This window comes from Rhipicephalus sanguineus, chromosome 4, assembly GCF_013339695.2.
Source record: "Rhipicephalus sanguineus isolate Rsan-2018 chromosome 4, BIME_Rsan_1.4, whole genome shotgun sequence".
In the NCBI taxonomy this organism is placed as follows: Eukaryota; Metazoa; Arthropoda; class Arachnida; order Ixodida; family Ixodidae; genus Rhipicephalus; species Rhipicephalus sanguineus.
Genome location: NC_051179.1, coordinates 105,332,780 through 105,346,542, shown reverse-complemented (window position 1 = coordinate 105,346,542; position 13,763 = coordinate 105,332,780). Strand labels below are relative to the sequence as shown.

At 47.4% G+C, this 13,763-nt stretch overlaps 1 protein-coding gene and 18 non-coding genes across 19 annotated transcripts; all 19 read left to right on the top strand.

Moving 5' to 3' along the window:
- The first annotated feature begins 2,192 nt into the window (after positions 1-2,192).
- Positions 2,193-2,264, top strand: Trnae-cuc (transfer RNA glutamic acid (anticodon CUC)). The gene has a single exon. It is a non-coding gene; the product is annotated as a tRNA-Glu (tRNA).
- Positions 2,265-2,373: 109 nt separating this feature from the next.
- Positions 2,374-2,445, top strand: Trnae-cuc (transfer RNA glutamic acid (anticodon CUC)). The gene has a single exon. It is a non-coding gene; the product is annotated as a tRNA-Glu (tRNA).
- Positions 2,446-2,552: 107 nt separating this feature from the next.
- Trnae-cuc (transfer RNA glutamic acid (anticodon CUC)) lies at positions 2,553-2,624 on the top strand. The gene has a single exon. It is a non-coding gene; the product is annotated as a tRNA-Glu (tRNA).
- A 105-nt stretch (positions 2,625-2,729) lies between these two features.
- Trnae-cuc (transfer RNA glutamic acid (anticodon CUC)) lies at positions 2,730-2,801 on the top strand. Its single transcript has one exon. It is a non-coding gene; the product is annotated as a tRNA-Glu (tRNA).
- Positions 2,802-2,908: 107 nt separating this feature from the next.
- Trnae-cuc (transfer RNA glutamic acid (anticodon CUC)) lies at positions 2,909-2,980 on the top strand. Its single transcript has one exon. It is a non-coding gene; the product is annotated as a tRNA-Glu (tRNA).
- A 107-nt stretch (positions 2,981-3,087) lies between these two features.
- Trnae-cuc (transfer RNA glutamic acid (anticodon CUC)) lies at positions 3,088-3,159 on the top strand. Its single transcript has one exon. It is a non-coding gene; the product is annotated as a tRNA-Glu (tRNA).
- A 109-nt stretch (positions 3,160-3,268) lies between these two features.
- Positions 3,269-3,340, top strand: Trnae-cuc (transfer RNA glutamic acid (anticodon CUC)). The gene has a single exon. It is a non-coding gene; the product is annotated as a tRNA-Glu (tRNA).
- Positions 3,341-6,935: 3,595 nt separating this feature from the next.
- LOC125758269 (uncharacterized) lies at positions 6,936-8,267 on the top strand. The gene has a single exon (XM_049415294.1). It carries the CDS (start codon positions 6,936-6,938, stop codon positions 8,265-8,267), a length of 1,332 nt encoding a protein of 443 aa, XP_049271251.1.
- Positions 8,268-8,395: 128 nt separating this feature from the next.
- Trnae-cuc (transfer RNA glutamic acid (anticodon CUC)) lies at positions 8,396-8,467 on the top strand. Its single transcript has one exon. It is a non-coding gene; the product is annotated as a tRNA-Glu (tRNA).
- Positions 8,468-8,573: 106 nt separating this feature from the next.
- On the top strand, positions 8,574-8,645 carry Trnae-cuc (transfer RNA glutamic acid (anticodon CUC)). Its single transcript has one exon. It is a non-coding gene; the product is annotated as a tRNA-Glu (tRNA).
- A 106-nt stretch (positions 8,646-8,751) lies between these two features.
- Trnae-cuc (transfer RNA glutamic acid (anticodon CUC)) lies at positions 8,752-8,823 on the top strand. Its single transcript has one exon. It is a non-coding gene; the product is annotated as a tRNA-Glu (tRNA).
- A 105-nt stretch (positions 8,824-8,928) lies between these two features.
- On the top strand, positions 8,929-9,000 carry Trnae-cuc (transfer RNA glutamic acid (anticodon CUC)). The gene has a single exon. It is a non-coding gene; the product is annotated as a tRNA-Glu (tRNA).
- Positions 9,001-9,106: 106 nt separating this feature from the next.
- Trnae-cuc (transfer RNA glutamic acid (anticodon CUC)) lies at positions 9,107-9,178 on the top strand. Its single transcript has one exon. It is a non-coding gene; the product is annotated as a tRNA-Glu (tRNA).
- Positions 9,179-9,284: 106 nt separating this feature from the next.
- On the top strand, positions 9,285-9,356 carry Trnae-cuc (transfer RNA glutamic acid (anticodon CUC)). The gene has a single exon. It is a non-coding gene; the product is annotated as a tRNA-Glu (tRNA).
- Positions 9,357-9,462: 106 nt separating this feature from the next.
- Positions 9,463-9,534, top strand: Trnae-cuc (transfer RNA glutamic acid (anticodon CUC)). Its single transcript has one exon. It is a non-coding gene; the product is annotated as a tRNA-Glu (tRNA).
- Positions 9,535-9,640: 106 nt separating this feature from the next.
- Trnae-cuc (transfer RNA glutamic acid (anticodon CUC)) lies at positions 9,641-9,712 on the top strand. Its single transcript has one exon. It is a non-coding gene; the product is annotated as a tRNA-Glu (tRNA).
- Positions 9,713-9,818: 106 nt separating this feature from the next.
- Trnae-cuc (transfer RNA glutamic acid (anticodon CUC)) lies at positions 9,819-9,890 on the top strand. Its single transcript has one exon. It is a non-coding gene; the product is annotated as a tRNA-Glu (tRNA).
- Positions 9,891-9,996: 106 nt separating this feature from the next.
- Trnae-cuc (transfer RNA glutamic acid (anticodon CUC)) lies at positions 9,997-10,068 on the top strand. The gene has a single exon. It is a non-coding gene; the product is annotated as a tRNA-Glu (tRNA).
- A 106-nt stretch (positions 10,069-10,174) lies between these two features.
- On the top strand, positions 10,175-10,246 carry Trnae-cuc (transfer RNA glutamic acid (anticodon CUC)). Its single transcript has one exon. It is a non-coding gene; the product is annotated as a tRNA-Glu (tRNA).
- The last annotated feature ends 3,517 nt before the right edge of the window (positions 10,247-13,763 follow it).

Here is a 13,763-nt window from a genome sequence, read left to right as displayed (position 1 = left end):
CGATCATTAATTTAATGCCAAAGCTTGAAAATGACATCAAAACGCGAATGGAGCTGCCAATAAGTGTGAACGAAGTGAGAAACGCTATTAAGGAACTGGCCGTAGGGAAAACTCCTGGACCCGATGGATTAGGGGCCGCCTTTTACAAAACGTTTATTGAAGAGATTAGTCCAATTTTGCACGAGGTGATCAGTGAGGCGTACGAAAACAAAGCGTTGCCTCCCTCCTTTCTATCTGCTCATATGGTCCTAATACCAAAGACAGATTATCCAGACAAACTAATGTCAGTAGGAGCTTACCGCCCAATAACTCTTACAAACGTAGACTATAAAATATATACAAAAGTTCTAGCCAAACTATTACAAAGCGTTGTCACGCTGCTCGTAGGACCGCATCAGACGTGCGGCATAAAGGGTCGTTCGATTTGTACCAATGTGCATGTAGCCCGCAGCGTTTTAGAGTGTTGTGACGCCGTGGCGGGGCGGGTTGCTATGCTCCAACTTGATCTTGCTAAGGCGTTTGACCGTGTCGCACACGAATTTCTTTTTTCTTTGCTTGAACACGTCAACCTCGGAAAAGTAATGCTGGAAGGTTTAAAAATGGCTTACAGTAATTGTACAGTGCGAATAATTGTAAATAAGAACCTTACAAGAAGCATTGACGTCAGGTCATCCATAAAACAAGGCTGTGCGCTGTCTTCTCTGCTTTTTGCGCTATACCTTGAACCTTTCTGCCTCAGCTTAATTAACAGCAAAATTAATGGCTTCGTGCTTCAAACGCAACACGTCAAAGTTCTCGCATACGCTGATGACGTTGGCGTTTTCTGCACTGATCGCAAAAGCATAGAAGAGACTATAAGCGTCACCAAAGCATTCTGCGAACAGACAGGATGTGCGATAAACTGGGAGAAGAGCGTCGGTTTCTGGCACGGCACGTGGGACGTTAAGCCGCAATCATTCGCGAGCATCAAATGGTCCAACACACCCTCTGCGTATTTAGGTGTACCCTTGGAACATTACAACCAGACAGGAGATTACTGGGATGACCTGACGTCAAAGGTGAAGGAAAAAGTTGGTGGATGGCAAGGCCGTGAATTGTCAATGTTCGCGCGTGCGAGTGCTTGCAATGTTTTCCTGATTGCAAAAGTGTGGTATGTGCTACAGTTTCTGTCAATGTCTCGCGTAAATGTGCAAAAATTGCACCGTATTTTTGCGGTCTTCATTTGGGGCTCAAACTGGGAAAGAGTCAGCAGAACAAATCTTTTTCGTTCACTGAAAGACGGGGGCCTTGGTCTTTCACATCTGTTCATCAGACAAATTGTGTCGCGGTTTGTGTTTTTACGGGACCAGAAAGACCCGTTTTTGAGAACCGTTATGCATGAGAGGTTAAAAAATGCCATTCCTGATTTTGTTGTGTCTAGTGCAGCTGCAATTGACGGCGGTATAAAAGGCTACCTCAAAGAAGTGGTGATGGCATTCAGGATACTTCAAACACGATTTTCACTCGAGTATTTGAGTCTTGTATCAAGAAAAAAGCTGTACAAAGACCTGATCACTGTAATGATGCCCACACCATTATATAGATCACTAAATCATAAAGGCCCCGGGCAAGACGTGCTAAAAAGAGTTAAAAAAATGACCGTTAAAGGATCTATAAAATCGTTTTTCTTTAAAGTACACACGAACACATTGCCTGTGAAAACATGGCTTAAAGACAAAGGCATATTTATACCGTGGACGACAAACTGCACCCTGTGTAACAAACCGGAGACGATCGAACACACATTCATTGACTGCTGGGATCCAATATTTTTTTGGGATGTGTTACAAAGAACCCTGAAGAAAGAGCTACCGATAACATCACATGGAATACGTTATCTTTCAGTGCAGAATGAGTGTGGTGTTCCATACGACATGATAATGTTATTGGGGCTTTACAGCCTCTGGATCACACGCATGGCCGTGAGGCATATGGATTCTAAAGCCAAATCGGCACGGGAAAACTTTATTGAATGTGCAATGTATGTGCGCGACACATTTCGAACATTGGATGAACCTCCAGATTGTATGGAGGTATTTGATGAATTGGTGAAAATGAAATGTTTTTAATCCATCACAATGGTCGAGTAGACCAATGTGGTTTTTATACCAATGTATTGCTTTATTTCTGAATAAAAGGTTATCAAAAAAAAATCCGGCATGGTCTAGTGGCTAGGATACCTGGCTCTCACCCAGGAGGCCCGGGTTCGATTCCCGGTGTCGGAAATATTTTTTTTTATTCGCTTTTTATTTATTCTTTATTTGAGCGTGTCGATTCGATATTTTTGCGCTTGCGGTCGAATGAGCAAGAGGCGTGCTTCACTCATCCTCGCTCTCCGGCATGGTCTAGTGGCTAGGATACCTGGCTCTCACCCAGGAGGCCCGGGTTCGATTCCCGGTGTCGGAAGTATTTTTTTATTCGCTTTTTATTTATTCTTTATTTAAGCGTGTCGATTCGATATTTTTGCGCTTGCGGTAGAATGAGCAGGAGGCGTGCTTCACACATCCTCGCTCTCCGGCATGGTCTAGTGGCTAGGATACCTGGCTCTCACCCAGGAGGCCCGGGTTCGATTCCCGGTGTCGGAAATATTTTTTTTTGCTTTTTATTTATTCTTTACTTAAGCGTGTCGATTCGATATTTTTGCGCTTGCGGTCGAATGAGCAGGAGGCGTGCTTCACTCACCCTCGCTCTCCGGCATGGTCTAGTGGCTAGGATACCTGGCTCTCACCCAGGAGGCCTGGGTTCAATTCCCGGTGTCGGAAATATTTTTTTATTCGCTTTTTATTTATTCTTTATTTGAGCGTGTCGATTCGATATTTTTGCGCTTGCGGTCGAATGAGCAGGAGGCGTGCTTCACTCATCCTCGCTCTCCGGCATGGTCTAGTGGCTAGGATACCTGGCTCTCACCCAGGAGGCCCGGGTTCGATTCCCGGTGTCGGAAATATTTTTTTTATTCGCTTTTTATTTATTCTTTATTTGAGCGTGTCGATTCGATATTTTGCGCTTGCGGTCGAATGAGCAGGAGGCGTGCTTCACTCATCCTCGCTCTCCGGCATGGTCTAGTGGCTAGGATACCTGGCTCTCACCCAGGAGGCCCGGGTTCGATTCCCGGTGTCGGAAATATTTTTTTTTATTCGCTTTTTATTTATTCTTTATTTGAGCGTGTCGATTCGATATTTTTGCGCTTGCGGTCGAATGAGCAGGAGGCGTGCTTCACTCATCCTCGCTCTCCGGCATGGTCTAGTGGCTAGGATACCTGGCTCTCACCCAGGAGGCCTGGGTTTGATTCCCGGTGTCGGAAATATTTTTTTATTCGCTTTTTATTTATTCTTTATTTGAGCGTGTCGATTCGATATTTTTGCGCTTGCGGTCGAATGAGCAGGAGGCGTGCTTCACTCATCCTCACTCTCCGGCATGGTCTAGTGGATTTCACTTCCGGCCACTGCTGTGTACGGACGTGTGCATCATGCGCTCCGTAGGGGCGGATACAGCGGCCCAGATGGGTCGCGGAAACAGGATTGTCGCCGAAGATGAACAGGGTTACGAAGTCGTTTTGCCGCAGTTGCCTACAGGTGCGTGTGTTATGAATACTGTTTTTCTACACGGAGATATCAAGGCAAGGCCGTATCGTGTTGAAGACGTCGGTGACACTTTGGTTAGTCTGGGTATGTTGCCTGAGGTACTCGCCTTAGGCGCTTTCCAGATGAACCACGTCTGGGCCGTGACTTTCAGTACGGCGCAAGCCACGAAAAAGATGCTAGCACTTGGAGACGTAAAGATAAAGGAAAGGCGCTGCCTCGTTATCGACCCGAACAAGCAGGATGTCCGGCTAAAGCTTTATTGGCTTCTGCATAATGTACCGGATGAAGATGTGCGCACCGCACTCGCAAACTGTCGAAGAGTGACAGAAGTATCAAAGGAACGTTGGCGCGTCCAAGGTATCGCCGATAAAGGAACCTCGACCAGGACTGTCACCCTGCAATTAAAAGCGGGCTTGACAGTCGAAGACCTACCACACCAGCTCCGAGTGGGCGGCATAACAACGCTTTTGGTTGTGCCAGGACGAGCACCGCTTTGCTTACGATGTCGACGAACGGGACATATACGCCGGGACTGTCGCATACCCCGGTGTGGTCGGTGCAGACGCTATGGTCACGAAGACAGCGAGTGTGCCCAAACATACGCCAGTGTGGCCGGGCCTGTGGCTGGCGACCATCTCACGGAGCACATAATGGACCAAGCTGATGCAGAAGAAGCAGCGGAAAGCAGAAATCGGGGTCCCGTATTCTCGCCCCTTTCTAAGGGCCCGAAGGACGAAGGAAGCGAAGCGGCTCAGGCTGAACAAACGGGTCAACAGACCAACAGCGTGAGCTCTATACCGCGGGACCAAAGCGACAACGAAAATGAGCAAGGTATTGGGTCGCCGACTGGACAACCTGAAGATATGGACGTCACAAGAGCGGGGACAAGCGCAAAGCGAACGCTTGAAGATGTCAGCAACGAGGACGCAGAACCAGAGAGGACAACAGGAGGTGAGCCGGCAACGAAAGCGGCAACGCTCAGGCGACCCAGCTTGAGGTTCAAGCCGAACATCGCTGCGGGCACACGTCCGCCACCGAAGCCACCCTCGTAGCCACGGGGGAAGACAGTCAACGAGGGACCTAAATCCATAGGCGCTCAAGGACATAGCGAATATGGCTTCATCATTATGTGACGCGTGTGGGAAGTACCCGCCTTGTACGTGCCTATCTACAACTTCAACGGGGGAAGCCAGGGATGTGTCAATCGGCGAGGTAAGAACCATGCGGTCCGTATCTTGCCCGCGGCCTTCACAGCCCATAACTACGTTGCGTATCGCAACTTTAAATGTGCGCGGACTTCGATCTAAACGAAAGCAATATCAGGTTAGTCGTCTTTTCCTAGAGGACGACCTCGATATCATAGCGGTACAGGAAACGAAGGTCGAAAGTCAAGAACAAACGGACCGCATGGTCGAACCTTTTCGGTCCCGCTATAATGTTTGCATATGTCATTCTGTTGGCACCTCTGGAGGGTGTGCTCTCTTTCTGCGGAACTCTTTAGGATTTGTTGAAGAGTATGTTCATGCTAGCGATGACGGCCGTCTCGTTTTGTGCGATTTTCACGGTTTTGGTAAAAAATGGCGCATCATTTGCGTATATGCACCGAATAGTATAACTGAGCGGTTATCCTTTTTTGCAAGTGTCGAACGGTATTTAAAATCCGAAAGAAACGTGATAATTCTGGGGGATTTTAATTGCGTGTGCTTCAGAGAAGATAGAAGCAAAAGACTATCCGTTCGTGATCAAAGTGCTTTGTTGCTGTCAGAGCTTATGCAAGAGGGGGGTTTTGAAGATGTAGGAAACGTATTGCAAATTGGAAGTGGCGCTAGGTTTACGCATTTCCAGCGCGATTGCCATTCCCGTTTAGATAGAGCATACGTATCAGATGTACTCGTGCCGCTATGCAACAGTTACGAGCACAAACCAGTAGCTTTCAGTGATCACAGTGCCGTAATGTTTTCTCTGGGAGTGAAGAAGAAAAGATCAACCTTTTCTTGGAAACTGTGGAAACTGAACAATAAATTACTTAGTGATGAAATCTTTGTGGATAAGGTAAAAGTACTTATTGAAAAAGTGCGCTCGTCTGAGTCGGGGCGAATGGTCGCTGCATGGGAACAGTTCAAGGAAGAAGTTAAAATTGCTGCAATTGAAAGGTCTTCCATGTTACGCTACAATGAAAAAAGAAAGCAAAAAGAACTACAAGGTCAGCTAGAATTCTTGTTGTCAGTCGAAAGCACGCGACCAGGCACTTTAACTAAAGAGATAAGAGAGGTCAAGAACCAGCTTGAGATAATGGACACTGAAAAATACAGAGGAGCAGTCATACGTGCACGCGCAGAACACCTTTGGCTGGGGGAAACACCGACGAAACGCTCGCTGAGCGAAGAAAAGAGCTACGCCTCGCGTAAAGAAATAAAACAGATTAAATACGGAGGAGTGACTACCACGGACAAACAGATGATAGAAAGCGCGTTTTTGGATTATTATAAAGGACTTCTTGGGGGCAGCGGTAACAGAGAAGCAGCCTTGGACAGCGAGTTTTTGTCAATAATGCCGACACTAGATAAGGAAACCACCGCCCGCCTCGAAGAGCCAATATCAGTTGGGGAAATTGAAAGGGCCATTAATGAATTAAGTGAAGGGAAAACGCCCGGCCCGGATGGACTAGGCACAGCTTTTTACAAAGCATTCAAAGATGAGCTGTCGGAGCTCCTGTTACGCCTCGTAGCGGAGGCTTACGAGGTAAAGGAAATGCCGCCGTCCTTTCGAAGGTCACATATTGTACTCATACCCAAAAGTGAAGATCCAGTGAAGCTCTTGTCAGTGAGTGCTTATCGTCCCATAAGCCTCACTAACACTGATTATAAGGTTTTTATGAAGGTACTCGCCAAGAGACTGCAAAGCGTAATACGGTTAATCGTAGGACCGCACCAAACATGCGGAATTAAGGGCCGAACAATAGGAACCAATATCCACACTGCGAGGAGCATACTTGAGTGTTGCGATGCATGGGACAGCCAAGTAGCAATGTTGCAACTGGACTTGGAAAAGGCTTTTGACCGTGTTATGCATGATGTACTTTTTTCAATATTGAAACATGTAAATGTAGGAGATGTTATTTTAGAAGGGGTGAAGATGTCGTATAGGAATTGTTTTGCTAGCATCGTAATTAACAAGGAAGTCACTGCAAACTTTCAAATTGCAAGGAGTGCCCGTCAGGGTTGCCCGATTTCCCCCTTGTTATTTGCTATCTACTTGGAGCCCTTTTGTTTGAGCATAATCAATAGCGACAAGATACATGGTTTTAGGTTAATGATGGCTGAGGTCAAAGTACTGTCCTACGCAGATGACATCGCTGTTTTTTGTAAAGACAGAGGGAGTATTAGTGAAGCAGTCAGTGTAGCAGACAAGTACTGCAAGTGGTCAGGCAGTGCCTTAAACTGGGATAAGAGTGCAGCTTTTTGGCATGGTACCTGGGACGAAAAGCCTGAATTTTTCGAAAAGGTTAAGTGGAGCTCCGTGCCGACGAAGTACCTCGGTGTGCCACTGCAGAAATATAATGATCCCAGTGCATACTGGAACGACGAGACAGAAAAATTAAGGGAGAAAGCGAACAAGTGGGGAGGAAAAAACCTATCAATATTCGCGAGGTCAACAGTTTGCAACTTATTCTTAGCAGCCAAAATTTGGTATGTACTTCAGGTGCTGTGCATGAACCGCTCAAGTGTACAGAAGATACACAGAATTTTTGCCACTTTTGTTTGGGCCTCCACGTGGGAACGCACGAGCCGTACAAATCTTTTCCGGTCAGTGAAAGCCGGTGGGTTGGGATTAGCCCACTTATTTCTAAGGCAGATTGTTTCCAGGTTTATGTTTCTGCGAGATCAGAGCCATCCTTTCTTACGTACTATGCTACAAGTTAGATTATGCTGTTATCTACCCGAATTTGTTGTATCCACTTGTTGTGCTGGGCGTAGCGGCATTCATGGTTATCTCAACGAAGCTGTTTCGGCTTTTAACATACTAAAAGTACGTTTTTCTTTACAGTACCTTGGTGTGGTGACAAAAAGACAATTATATAAAGACCTTATTGATGTAATGCTGCCTGTGCCGATGTATCGTGCGATGTATGAAAAAGGCCAGGGAAAAGACGTTCTTAAAAGGGTTAAAATAATGGTGGTACGGCCATCAGCAAAGACCTTTTTCTTTCAGCTACACACTGGTACACTTCCCGTAAAACCATGGCTGCAGGAAAGGGACTTATTTGTTCCCTGGTCTGTTAATTGTCTCCTATGCCGCAAACCAGAGAGTGTCGATCACATTTTTTTGGACTGTTTGGATGCTACGTTTCATTGGGACATCCTACAACGAACTTTAAAAAAAGACTTACCTTTGACACCCCATGGAATCCGTTTCCTACCGGTTCACAGTGACAGTGGCATACCGTACGACATGTTTATGCTGTTAAGTATGCACGCTATTTGGAAATCATGCATGGCATTTCGGCATGTTGACGCGAATGCCCGTTCTGTCAGAGAATACTTCATTGAAAGTATAGCTTACATAAGAGATGCATACAATGCACGAGAAGAACAGCCGGAATGGCTCCCTGTACTGAATGAACTTGTAGCACTAAAGCGCTTTTAAACAATTTAAGCCAAACAAAGTGTGATTGGCGGTTTTAATGCATTGTTAAATACTTCTTGTCAAACTACACCTGGTTTTTTTTTGTGTGTGTACACGATGTACCTCGTTCTGAATAAAGAAAAAAAAAATCCGGCATGGTCTAGTGGCTAGGATACCTGGCTCTCACCCAGGAGGCCTGGGTTCGATTCCCGGTGTCGGAAATATTTTTTATTAGCTTTTTATTTATTCTTTATTTGAGCGTGTCGATTGAATATTTTTGCGCTTGCGGTCGAATGAGCAGGAGGCGTGCTTCATTCATCCTCGCTCTCCGGCATGGTCTAGTGGCTAGGATACCTGGCTCTCACCCAGGAGGCCCGGGTTCGATTCCCGGTGTCGGAAATATTTTTTATTCGCTTTTTATTTATTCTTTATTTGAGCGTGTCGATTCGATATTTTTGCGCTTGCGGTCAAATGAACAGGAGGCGTGCTTCACTCATCCTCGCTCTCCGGCATGGTCTAGTGGCTAGGATACCTGGCTCTCACCCAGGAGGCCCGGGTTCGATTCCCGGTGTCGGAAATATTTTTTTTCGCTTTTTATTTATTCTTTATTTGAGCGTGTCGATTCGATATTTTTGCGCTTGCGGTCAAATGAGCAGGAGGCGTGCTTCACTCATCCTCGCTCTCCGGCATGGTCTAGTGGCTAGGATACCTGGCTCTCACCCAGGAGGCCCGGGTTCGATTCCCGGTGTCGGAAATATTTTTTATTCGCTTTTTATTTATTCTTTATTTGAGCGTGTCGATTCGATATTTTTGCGCTTGCGGTCAAATGAGCAGGAGGCGTGCTTCACTCATCCTCGCTCTCCGGCATGGTCTAGTGGCTAGGATACCTGGCTCTCACCCAGGAGACCCGGGTTCGATTCCCGGTGTCGGAAATATTTTTTATTCGCTTTTTATTTATTCTTTATTTGAGCGTGTCGATTCGATATTTTTGCGCTTGCGGTCAAATGAGCAGGAGGCGTGCTTCACTCATCCTCGCTCTCCGGCATGGTCTAGTGGCTAGGATACCTGGCTCTCACCCAGGAGGCCCGGGTTCGATTCCCGGTGTCGGAAATATTTTTTATTCGCTTTCTATTTATTCTTTATTTGAGCGTGTCGATTCGATATTTTTGCGCTTGCGGTCAAATGAGCAGGAGGCGTGCTTCACTCATCCTCGCTCTCCGGCATGGTCTAGTGGCTAGGATACCTGGCTCTCACCCAGGAGGCCCGGGTTCGATTCCCGGTGTCGGAAATATTTTTTATTCGCTTTTTATTTATTCTTTATTTGAGCGTGTCGATTCGATATTTTTGCGCTTGCGGTCAAATGAACAGGAGGCGTGCTTCACTCATCCTCGCTCTCCGGCATGGTCTAGTGGCTAGGATACCTGGCTCTCACCCAGGAGGCCCGGGTTCGATTCCCGGTGTCGGAAATATTTTTTATTCGCTTTTTATTTATTCTTTATTTGAGCGTGTCGATTCGATATTTTTGCGCTTGCGGTCAAATGAGCAGGAGGCGTGCTTCACTCATCCTCGCTCTCCGGCATGGTCTAGTGGCTAGGATACCCGGCTCTCACCCAGGAGGCCCGGGTTCGATTCCCGGTGTCGGAAATATTTTTTATTCGCTTTTTATTTATTCTTTATTTGAGCGTGTCGATTCGATATTTTTGCGCTTGCGGTCAAATGAACAGGAGGCGTGCTTCACTCATCCTCGCTCTCCGGCATGGTCTAGTGGCTAGGATACCTGGCTCTCACCCAGGAGGCCCGGGTTCGATTCCCGGTGTCGGAAATATTTTTTATTCGCTTTTTATTTATTCTTTATTTGAGCGTGTCGATTCGATATTTTTGCGCTTGCGGTCAAATGAGCAGGAGGCGTGCTTCACTCACGCTCGCTCTCCGGCATGGTCTAGTGGCTAGGATACCTGGCTCTCACCCAGGAGGCCCGGGTTCGATTCCCGGTGTCGGAAATATTTTTTTTCGCTTTTTATTTATTCTTTATTTGAGCGTGTCGATTCGATATTTTTGCGCTTGCGGTCAAATGAGCAGGAGGCGTGCTTCACTCATCCTCGCTCTCCGGCATGGTCTAGTGGTCTACTTCCGGCCACCGTAGGGTGCGGACGTGTCTGACATGAGCTCCGTAGGAGCGGCTTCAGCGGCCCAGCAGGGCCGCGGTTCAAGGTTTTTTGCCAACGAGGATCCGGATTACCAGGTACTTCTGCCTCAACTACCGACAGGGCGACTCGTTATTAATACGTTATTTTTACACGCCGATGTACGTGCAAGGCCATACAGGGTGGAACATTTCCGTGATATGCTGTCAAGCATGAAATTGCTGACGGACGTGGTTGCCCTGGGGGCGTATCGAATGAGTCACGTTTGGGCCGTAACGTTCAAAAGTTGTGACGCAATGAAAGAATTAAAGAAGTGAATGTGAAGGACAGCCGGTGCATCGTCATTGACCCCGGCAATCAAGCACTGCACCTGAAGCTACATTGGATGCTGCATACCGTGCCGGATGAAGACATTCGTGAAGCCCTGGCACCCTACGGCCGAGTCACCGACGTGGCGAGGGAAAAGTGGCGTGTGTTCGGCCTTCAGGATAAAAGCTCTTCGACTCGACTGGTCACCCTGGTGCCGAGGAAGGGCCTGGGGGCGGATGACGTACCCCATCTGCTACGCATAGCAGGTGAGGAAGCCCTAGTAGTTATTCCTGGAAGAGCACCACTCTGCCTTCGGTGCCGCAACACAGGACACATCCGGCGCGACTGCCGCGTCTCGCGCTGCACACGTTGTCGCCGTCACGGCCATGAAGAGTCGCAGTGCGTGAGGACGTACGCAAACGTGGCAGTGCCAACGGCCGCAGACGAAAACGCTGAACTTCTTATGGATGAAGTGGAAGCTGAGGAAGCCTCAGCCGGAAGCGTCAAGGAGGCGAAAGCCTCTGCGACGGAATCGGCGAAACCGCAGGGACAAACGGCCGGAGCAGCGCGTGGGCCAGGAGGACCTTCAAGGCATGTGAACAAGGACTCGACCATCGACGCCCAAAAAAAGGACACAGCGACGAAGACAGCGCCCGACATCTCGGAATCAGCTGGCACCGAACCTATGGACGTAAGCAAGGCTGGAGGCTCGATAGGGAAGAGGACGCGAGAGGAGTCAACGAACGACGGCACGAAGACCGACGCAATGAACAGCGAGGAACCACCGCAAAAGGCGGCGGGAATGCGTCGGTTCTCAATACGGCCCTCGCCGAATATCCCGCCGGACAAGAGAACGGCGGAAACGACACCTAAGTAGACTGAGAGACTTGTTCCTGCGAAAGCACTCGGGCGCGCCCTCGAGTGCTAACCATTACCGAAGGAATGGCGTGGACAGCGGCTCCTCGAGAAAGGTACGCTGTGGACTGCATTTGTTTAGAAAACCAGCTGCTCTGGCCGTAATGAACACTTGTTGACATAACTATGAGTAGAGTTAACGGTGCTACGTGTGATTATGTGCTGTTATGTGTTGTGTTTAATTCTTTCAAGTATTAGCAATGAATTTGGAGAGGGGAATTAGAGTTGCTACTATTAATGTGCGCGGCCTCGCAGCAAGGCGGAGGCAGTACCAGCTGAGCCGTCTATGCGTTGAAAAGGACCTTGATATTATCGCCATACAAGAGACGAAAGTTGAAAGTGAGGAGCAAACAAACAAAATGGTAATGCCCTTTAAAACATATTACAACGTATGCATCTGTCACGCTGTCGGCACGTCTGGTGGCTGCGCTGTCTTGGTTCGAAGAGGCATTGGTATAAGTGAAGAGGCCGTCACTGTGAACGAAAACGGAAGACTGATAGTCCTCGACTTCCATTTTAGCGGATCACAATGGAGGCTTATCTGTTTGTATGCGCCAAATGACATAAACGAAAGGGAAGTTTCCTTCACGGATGTCGAACGGTACCTTCAATGCGACAGACAGATCATTTTTCTGGGTGATTTTAACTGTGTGTGTTATGCAGAAGATCGCGCTAAACGTACTACCGCTCGTGACAGGAGTGCAGTGTTCTTAAACACTTTAATAAGCGATTACAACCTAGAAGATGTAGGTCGCCTTATGGCCAGTACATTGCAGCCGCCATTTACGCACTATCAGCGAGATAGCCAGGCAAGACTCGACAGAGCATATATCTCGTTAGATCTAGTGCCTTTTTGCGATAGCTATGTTGTACAGCCGGTGTCTTTTAGCGACCATAGCATAGTATGGTTTACACTGGGTACCAAGCCCAAAAAACTGCGGTTTGATTGGGCGATGTGGAAGTTTAACGAAAAACACTTGGATGATGAGAAGTTTGTGAATGATGTTACCAGCCAGATTAGAAACTTGTTAAGAAATAAGTTTTTACATTACGCGGAAGCATGGGAAGACTTTAAGGTCCACGTGAAGATGGCTGCGATTGAGATAGGCACCACTAGACGCTATAATGAAAAAATGAGAAAACGAGCTCCAGAAGGAACTCGATTTCCTTATTTCAATGGATAGTGCGCAGCCGGGAAAGTATCGCGAAGAAATTAGAAAAATAAAAAGCGAGATGGAAGCCATTGACAGAGAAAAATATAGAGCAGCAGTTATTAGGGCACGTGCGGAAAGACTATGGGCTGATGGAACGCCGAACAAACGCGCTCTTGCTGATGAAAAGCGGTATGCGAGAAAAAATGAGATAGGACAGATCACTTATCGTGATGGTGTTACTTCTGACAAGAATATGATAGAACAGGCCTTCATAGAACATTACCGCCAATTGTTCGGGGTCCCAATCCATGCGGGAGATGAATATGAAGCACGGTTTTTAAATTTCATGCCACGTGTCGATGACGAGGTCAAAGCTAGTCTGGAGGAACCGATAAGCGTGCGGGAAATAGAACGCGCAATCGAAGAACTTCCTGCAGGCAAGTCGCCAGGTCCCGATGGATTAGGAGCTGCTTTCTACAAGGCATTTGCACCTTGGCTTGCTAAAGTATTGCAGCATGTATACGCGGAGGCATACGAAAAGCAACGGGTGCCACTGTCTTTCAGGAGTGCGCACATGGTTTTAATACCTAAAACAGATGACCACAAGACGCTCTTATCGGTGGGTGGTTACAGGCCAATCAGCCTTACAAATACCGATTACAAGATATTCATGAAGGTGTTGGCAAAGAGACTTCAAGCAGTCGTAACTGAACTAGTCGGCCCGCACCAAACTTGCGGTATTAAAGGTCGCACGATTGCTACAAACACACACGTAGCACGAAGTGTTCTGGAGTGTTGCGATGCTTTCGCTGGACGCGTTGCTTTGTTGCAGCTTGACCTGGCGAAAGCCTTCGACCGCGTATCCCACGATGTTCTTTTTCTTATTTTAGAGTACGTGAATGTTGGAAAAATAATTTAGATGGCGTGAGAATGGCCTATGACCAATGTACTACACAGATTATAATTAACAAGTCTCTCAGCGCAAAGCTTTCAGT